The sequence below is a fragment of the Epinephelus moara genome, chromosome 1 (assembly GCF_006386435.1).
Source record: "Epinephelus moara isolate mb chromosome 1, YSFRI_EMoa_1.0, whole genome shotgun sequence".
NCBI lineage: Eukaryota > Metazoa > Chordata > Actinopteri > Perciformes > Serranidae > Epinephelus > Epinephelus moara.
Genome location: NC_065506.1, coordinates 25,026,639 through 25,035,143, shown reverse-complemented (window position 1 = coordinate 25,035,143; position 8,505 = coordinate 25,026,639). Strand labels below are relative to the sequence as shown.

At 39.8% G+C, this 8,505-nt stretch overlaps 1 protein-coding gene across 2 annotated transcripts; it reads right to left on the bottom strand.

Annotated features, from left to right (window-relative positions):
- Positions 1-182: 182 nt before the first annotated feature.
- On the bottom strand, positions 183-8,228 carry vrk3 (VRK serine/threonine kinase 3). 2 transcript variants are annotated; one of them, XM_050044040.1, is made up of 16 exons: positions 8,155-8,228; positions 6,989-7,212; positions 6,743-6,877; positions 6,423-6,539; positions 6,149-6,310; positions 5,721-5,867; positions 5,040-5,095; positions 4,747-4,813; positions 3,596-3,680; positions 3,409-3,511; positions 3,194-3,286; positions 2,957-3,086; positions 2,523-2,640; positions 1,121-1,179; positions 895-1,031; positions 183-618 (listed from the first exon to the last, which is right to left on the bottom strand). In XM_050044040.1, exons 2-15 carry the CDS (start codon positions 7,209-7,211, stop codon positions 895-897), a joined length of 1,632 nt encoding a protein of 543 aa, XP_049899997.1. In that variant the 5' UTR covers position 7,212; positions 8,155-8,228; the 3' UTR covers positions 183-618. The 2 variants fall into 2 exon arrangements, with proteins under 2 accessions (XP_049899997.1, XP_049899989.1); XM_050044032.1 differs by lacking the exon at positions 183-618 and having other exon boundaries at positions 623-1,031.
- Positions 8,229-8,505: the final 277 nt, after the last annotated feature.

The window sequence follows — 8,505 nt, the reverse complement described above, 5'->3', positions numbered from 1 at the left end:
AATTTTCACAACGATAAATTAAAAGGGATAAAATTAGATAAAATGTTTTTAGCACAAATTAAAATTTAGTGACTTTTAAGGCCTAAAATTTATTAAAATTGAATTTAAGTCTTTTTAAGGACCTGCAGACATCCTGTGTAATTAGGACTGTAAAGACTTAAGCACAGAAAACATCACAACAACAAGAGTGCAAAAACCATTTCCTCAAAAATGATTTATTTATATACACCTCTTAAACTGAAGATTGATTCTTATGAGCATAAATTAATGATGGGGTGTTTTGTCTGACAGTTAAAGGACACTAAGGCAGCATTTAAAAAAAAAGAAATAATGCTTTTTATCCAAGAAAATAAACTATGCTTACAAATAAGTATGTATGTGTTTAGGAAATGTTACCCTTGTACCACTAAAAACACCGTGCAGTCAATGTGAGAAACTACAACAGCACCACAAATTGTTAAAATAATGCTCCCCGTCAAGATCCATTAACGGAACATGAGTGTCATTTGAACATAGTGAAGACATTTGCTTTCAGTGCATTAAAGCATCACATAAAACACAGCAATGATAAAAACAAGTTAAAAATCTTCCAGAGTTTTGTCTTTTAGTTCCATTTCTCTAGAAAAAAAAAACAGATTATCTGAATATTATCACACAGAAAACACAAGGTTTCAATGTAACTAACAATAAACCCAGTCTGATGTTTAGGTTCAGGTCACTTTCACTGGAGATCAGGAGCATATTTATCCCTCACTTTCCAAAGTCCTGTCACTTTCCTGAACTATATGTGTACTGAATAAAATCTGTCAGTATTTAATGTAAGAGAGGAGCTGCAGCAGTAAATGTGAAATGTAAAGTAACAATATCTTAACGGCGTCTTTCACATGTCCTCACCTAAAAACTAAGCGGCTGCTCCAGTGATCCCCCGAGCTTCAGTAGAGCAGCACTGAGTCTGGCCTTCAGCGCTGAGTAGTCCGGCTGCTCAGAGTACTGCAGAGTCATCACTTCAGTCAGGTACGTTTGAAAGGCACCTGCACCATTACACACACAGACTTATATCAGCAGAGGGCTCATAATCACACACTTGTTAATGTGTTATGCAACGAACATTTTAACTCACTGGAGACTCTCCTCTTCCCAAAGCAGTGACTCAACAGTGCAGGGACGTCCTCCATGTATCTACAATGAGAACTTCACTGAGTAATTTGCATTTTCTTGGTATTGTACTACTGATTTAAAGCAACCACAACAAGGTTTCATTGTGTGTTGACTTTTGCAGCCCCTGTGGAGAAAAGCGTTTGCATGAGCACCACCGCCTCTTGTCGTAAAGATCTTGATCAGGCTTACACATGCGTTTGTTTTGGCGGCGGGTAAAAGAAGGATGCAACTTATTTTTAATACTGTTTTTATTTTTTTAATCACATCTTCATAGCGATGATGTAACATACCTATTTGTGGCTGTGTAAGATTATAGCCTAGTCTCATTCCCCGGTCATCAAAATACACCACCTGGGCAGTATCACCAGCACGACATCCTTTAGCACCTGATGAGACGCACTGGGCTTTAAATCAGCTCCAATGTTAACCCATCTGCGTCATTACTAGACGTTCAATGCAACATATGCAATATAAAGCGCATTAACGTTCACTTAGGGTGGGCAAGAGGGGGGGTGGACTGCCCCAACAAGCACAGACTTCGACCCAGGAGATCAGTGTTCATGTCCTGTGTGAGACTAAAAGTCAGCGTTTAGTTGTTTTGTCACACGTCAGTTGTTAATCACAAGTCGACTGACGTGACTAACATCAATCCCAATGTTTTCCTAAACCTGACCAAGTAGTTTTGTTGCCCAAACCCAACCACCCTTAGAGCCGACCCTTCTGCATCATGATCTATCCGCCCCCCTGCATCAGACAAGATCACACTGGAGATTAATATCTATAATATGACGATGGTGAAACAGAGTAAAGTTTGTTTTAGCCACCAACATAATTCATTTATTGATGTAAAATCCCATCTCACAACGGAATTCATAGAGACATTTTTCTGTCTCTGAAGAAAAGGGCAAATTCAGGATCGGTGCTGAATCCTTTAAAATCACACAATTCTCTCCATCTGTTTAATGACCGACCACCTGTACTCTTTTTATCTCTGCTGATTCTGCCCAAGTCTCACCAATAACCTCAAATATAACGTTAAAAATTCAATTCTCCGAGGAAAAATCTCCTCCTGCTTCCTTTTAACTGGCTAACATACTGCTCACTGCAAAACTTTGCCCAAAAAATATAAACATACGCTCTTCCTGTCTGCGTGCCATAAAGTGTTTTGTCTGATTTCGCAAAGAATCAGACCCAGATGTCATGTCATACAGAGGCATCAGTAATAAATTGAAAGTGTTTCATGACGAGTTAAAAACTCTTTGTAGCTGCTTTAATCATACAGGTTTATGTCATGCAGGCATGTCGACACAATTCACTCTTTCTGTGGTGATTCAGTATCCCACTGATGATAACCTTTTTCTCACCTCTGTTTCTCCTTGGCCACCTGGTCTGGTTGAGTGAGAGGAGACCATGGCAGCGTCCCCGTGTGCCAACGCAGCATGCAGTAACCCAGTGACTGCAGGTCACTGCGTCGAGACGGAGCTGAGAGGAGAACACACAGAGTGATGACAACATCTGTTCTCTCTCCTACTTTTACCCTGATACATCAACACCACAAGACAATCCACACTTTTTACACTAAAGATGTCACAATCAATAAAAAAAACCCGATCAGTGTTGTTATGTAAAGCCTGTATGTGCAGACAGATGGAGTGTGGGAGGAGTGCAGGTGCTCCTCATGGAAAGACAAAAATAAATGTGGTACTGTTTGGTTTATGGGAGCTTATAGAGCGAAATGGCGTCTGATTTGCTGACGTTAGTGGGAAAAAGGAATCAGTGAACTACAGGAGTGACTCACCTGCTCCCTTATGTGCGTCCAGGCTGATGAACTCCACGGTGCCCTCGTGTGGTGTTCTGCTGGCTTCACGGTACTCTACATGTCCCCCAGGACAGTACCTGAAGGCATGGCAGTATCCTACTAGGTATACCTACCCACACAGACACACACACAAGCAAAGAGCTGTGAATGTAAAACACATCTGAATCATGGACACCGACAGATTAGTCTGAACTTATTAATATTAATATTGCTCACCTGAGATTTCTGTCCTGGTTGGATGTAAATGCGTTCTGCATTAATATCAGCATGAACATACTCGTTTGAATGGATATACTGCAGCACATCCAACTGCAAGGAGAAGGAATGTTGCCATTTATGAACTGAGGGGGAATCGCAGCTCTTTAAGAGTTCTGGATCCTGATTAAAATTAAAAATATTGTCTGAAAAAACATCTATGAGTTTACACTCACTATTCTACAGGCGAGCTGAAGGACAGCTTTCTCCGACAGAAGCTCATTTTCTTCCTCCATGATGGACTGAAGAGACTGGCCCATGTTGGGGAAAATCAGAAACCTACCAAAAAAAAAAAAAAAAAACCTTAAAGAAGAACCCAAAGTTAATGTTAATGTCTTTGATATACCATGTAAATATTCACACCTGTAGGACTCTGCATGGAGACCAAAGCCAACACAGGACGGAATCCCGAGAAAATCCATCTTGTTTTGTTTGATCCACTTTTCCACTAGAAAGACACAATATGATTCAATTATCGTATGTGGTACATGTGTAACGTTACACTCCTGATAAACCAGGGTTGCATCTAAGAAGGATTATAAGTTTAAAGGTGCAGTCAGCGATTCTAATCACACAGCCCTGCCTCTGTAAATGAGACATTTAAAGTGGCTCGGACTGAGCTTCACAAAACTTTTCCGGCCAATCAGCAATGGGAGGTGTTGGTGGTCGTACGCAAGACACGGAAAAGACCATGAATGTAAAACAGAGGAACACTGATAGGAGGGGTGTATTTGTTTGGGTGCTGAGTTTAAAGATTAAAAAAACTCTAAAACTGCTGACTCCACCTTTAATTTACTCCCAGAGTGCATGTCAATACTTCTGTTGAATACAATGTTGTCCACTTCTGCTTTCCTCTGAACGGATTATGAAAGATATTTTTATGTGATATTGTGAAATTAGATCATGTGACAAACTGCCAGAACACTTCTCACTGTCTACTTGTTCTGCCTCTGACTGGTTTCTGTTCATCACCTGTTTAAACAGCCAACATAAACACTGAAGCAGTCGACTGTGACAAAATACTGCCACTACCTTTGTTTTAACAAAATGTACTTCTTTTTAAGTGTGGAGGATTTAGGGGCATATATTGGTAGACATTACATATTATATTCATAAATGTGTTTTAATTCGTGTACAATCACCTAAAAATAAAAATTGTGTTTTTGTTCACTTGTAGTGAACCTTTTATATCTACATACGGAGCAGATCCAAGTCCACCATATTGTTTTTACAGTAGACCAGACAAATAAACTCTGGCTGTTGATAGAGCCATTAGCGTTTTTGCGTCGGCCACCTTTGTTCTCCTACACGCTTGGCACATGGAAGAAGTTTCTGTTTTGCAACCTCACTGCTAGATGCCACTAGATCCTACACACAGGACCATAAAGTTATGATCAGAACAATTACAGTCATGGTACGACTGCAGACAGAAAACCATCACTCTTTCATCAGGGACATTACATTTGGAAGTAAAATAAGTGTTGTTTTGGAGGTGAAACACACTAAATCCTCACCAGACGCAGGTTTCGCAGCTCTCTGCAGAAAGTTCTGCTCATTGAAGATTCTTCCATCTTTGGCTCCCTAAAACGAAGACAGGCAAGATAAACTTTATTGATCCCACTCAGGGAAGTCTACGGAGAATGGAGAACAAATAAAAACAACTTGTTGATGAATGTATAAGCAGAGAAATCTATTATTTCTTATATTATGGCACCTCAGTCACACACAGTGAATTTATCACTTTCTGGACGGAGTGCACAGAAGACTACTACAAAAAATCTACTCTAAGTGTTGAAGTGTGTCTTACCAGTTTGAGGATGTGATTTGATTCCATGGTACTGGATCGCGAAGCTGTTTGCAAAACTGAAAAAAAGATGAGACAATATCATTTAATTGTGATAATGAAGGTTCTTCCATTCGTTTTTATTTTTTGTAAGAGTCAATTGTGTTATCCTGCTGGAGACGACTGCAGCTCTGTCCACTGAACTAGGTCAGCTGTCTCTTTGTGTATGACTGATGCTGCTTTAATGAACTTAACTGGAAACAAGAGACTGTTGGATACAATTTAACTCATGACTCAGTCAAAATACTGAAAACAAAAACAGAGTTTCATAAAAATACCACTAAAACAAAACAATTTGCCTTCGTGTTTTTTTTTAAGGTTTTGGTAAACCAGCTATTTTGTAAATGACAAATGAAACATGACAAGTTCACCAGTAGTTTACATATCTTTATTTGTGGTTTGCTGTAATCTGTTGTGTTTTAATCTTTGGCTTTGTATCCGCTTTAAGGTATTTAACAGTAAAAATGATATTATCATTAGAATCAGAATCAGCTTTAACGGCCACATTTGTGAACATATACAATGAATGTAACTCTGATTTTATCAACACTAATATGCAATTCATCTCTCCCAGAGTAACAGACTGTTTAATTGTACTTTGTACACTTTCCAGTCTTTCCTCTGATGTCATGTACACCGTCTCACCTTCATAGATGAGCTCTGACGTGCTCTGACTGAGCAGTGTTCCCAGCTTCCACTTCTTGCCTGTCGTGTCAGTCACCTCTTCACCCTCTTGTAGCGGCTCCACAGCGGGCGCATGCTTTGCCTTCTTGGCTCTGCCCTTTCCTAACGCTGTTCATGCAAACAAACACAACCAATTACATTGTTTGTATGACGAGAGACAAATTTATTTTCTACACTCACAAGAGAAAACTGTTGCACAACTGTACAGTTTGTCTCTCTGAACTTAATTTGACATCCTCATGTCACAGATACAGTTGATTTTGGGCTCATTTTAAGATGCCCTTTTATGGCATTCATGTGTTTTTTTTCTCACAGCAGTCAGCATAGAGAGACAGAAAACATAGGGAGAAAGGAGAAAGATGGTGTTGCAGTCAGAAACATTTTCTCACCTTTTGAAGGGGACTTGGAGTTTGGTGAAGAATGAGGGGAAGGGATGACCACTTGAGAGCTGTCTACCTTTGACTCCTCTGCTTTCCCACATGTTTTCTCAGTCAGCCTCTGTCTCTCCTCTATCTGCTTGGCAGGGCTGGAGAGTTTTGCCTTTCCCCTCACTGTATATGGATCCAGCCACGATAAATATAAATTAGAGAAGGAAAAAAAAAGACAGAAAAGAAGAGAGAGACACTGCATTTTTCATGAGGATTGTATTGTGTTCCAGCTCACCAGTGCGAGGGGATTTCTGGACAGGAGAAGACTTTAGAGCTGGCTCTTTCCCTGTGTTGAGTTTAAAAGTGACTGTGGGCTGCTTCTGTGGAGTTCCACCGAATCCAACACCATTATCTGTTAACACAAATCATAGACTTTTTGTTACAAAGAAAGCCATCAGCTGTTATTCTACTTGCACCTGTACCACCAGTAAGTGTTTCCTGAAGGTTAAATCTACATGTCGCACTGATGGGTTATACTACAGCAACGTAAATAAAAACTTATCTTCCAGAACAGCAAAGCAGAGCAGCTGCTTCCAGACCATTTTACTGTATTACCTTTGATCCTGTCATCTTTGACAGGACTAGTGGAGTAGGGCACCATGGGTGAAGTGGCATCTTTAATGTTGATTTCAACTTCCCTGTCAAGACGGAGGGAGTTTCGGGTCTTTTTCAGCGCAGGACGAGGTGTAGCTGGAGTTGAGGTGTTACAAGCAAGAGAGTTTACATTTCCAAAGGTTCCAAAGTCTAAAGTCTATATTTAGCACTAAGTAACTCTAAATAAAATATTGTCAAGATATTTACCTGTGCTTCCTGTGGGTTCGTAGCTTGTGCTTAAAGCAAGACTTGATTTAACTAATGATATTGCTGTTTCCTCCCTTCTGGGTGGATAGAGACTTAGAGATGCTGTCGAGCTCACAGGTCCAGATTCATCGACAAGACAGGGAAGCTTCTCCCCACATGATGGACAAAATTTGAAATCAGGCTTCAACTTTGTCCCACACTGAGGGCAGAAATGGAAAGGCATTCTGCAAGAGTAAACACACACACATTATCATTAAACTTTTCTCACCACCTCAAGTGTAAGTATCCTGTGTGTGTGTGTGTGTGTGTGTGTGTGCATGCTTGTAGATGAACCACACAAATACACACACATACAAGCTATTATTGTACAGTGCCTGATGCTTTGTCAGACAACAACTGGATAAATCACCTAAAACCATATCATCCAGAGTAGATGTCTTACCCAGACTGGTCAACATGGATGATTACAGTCTCTGTGTGAATTTAACTATCACAACCAAGACAAATGTGACTTATGAACAGTCATTAGCATTGAATACTAACTGGACTTGATTACATAGGCCCAAGAGTTACTCTGTGTATGACAGCTGTTTATTCCTCAGTCACGCAGAGACATGATGTCCGTTGCCATACAGATAAATGTTCTGATAATGGTTTACCAATATCAGAACAAGGCAAGACTTGCCTTCTCATAAACACATCCAACTAATTTAACTACACTAAATGTGAAGATATGTTTTTTTTTTATTTCAGTCAAAAACGGTTAACAGTTCCTGAACTAAAAAACGAATTAGCTAACTAACGTTAGTTTAGTCAGGTAACGTTACCATTAGCACTTCAGTGGCAATATGATGGATGAAAGAGTCGCAACTCTGCACTTAAAGAAATCAATTTGAGCTAAAGGTCGTGTGTGTTTTCTACATTAAGTTATCTGAGCTTGAATGTTGACAGGGAACAATCCAATGACCCAACAGCTCGACGTTAGCTAGCTAATACAGAAACGAAACTAATGCAAAATAAAAATTTGAATGGTGAGTTTTAGCGGAAGTATCGTCTTGTGGCCACTTCCTGGTTTTGGCTTTTGGTAAAACTGGCGCCTGAATAAAATACATGTTTGCACTTTATCATAATAAAGTTCAAAAACAATTTAAAAGTGTGTCAGGTACCTCTAAACACTCCTGCAACGATCAGCCTGTCGTTGTTGGTGCTTCTTCTTCTTCTTCTTCTTATTCTTCTTCTTCTGTTGTTGTTTGAGCCGTGCATATGACGTACAGGGGAGGTGCTGCCCCCTGCAGGAGGTAAAGACAGTTACAGCCAGGCTGTTTTCCCATATTCAAAGAGGTGAAACTTTGCTCTCAGAAAACTTTTCCACAGCTGATGATATGATGAGGATGTAGTCTGAATACAGAATGGATTCATAAAGTTTTGTCAACAATTATAACATGTTATCATGAGAGACTTCCATGTGCCTTTATCTACAGCACATTACAAATTACATCCAGTCTTTAAACTGGCAG

Coding starts and splice junctions, on each gene's coding strand:
- vrk3 (XM_050044040.1), bottom strand. CDS start 7,211: ATGCCTTTCCATTTCTGCCCTCAGTGTGGGACAAAGTTGAAGCCTGAT. Junction 6,540..6,742: donor CAAAGATGACAGGATCAAAG/GTAATACAGTAA, acceptor TTGTGTTAACAG/ATAATGGTGTTGGATTCGGT. Junction 3,087..3,193: donor AACCAGGACAGAAATCTCAG/GTGAGCAATATT, acceptor CTGTGTGGGTAG/GTATACCTAGTAGGATACTG.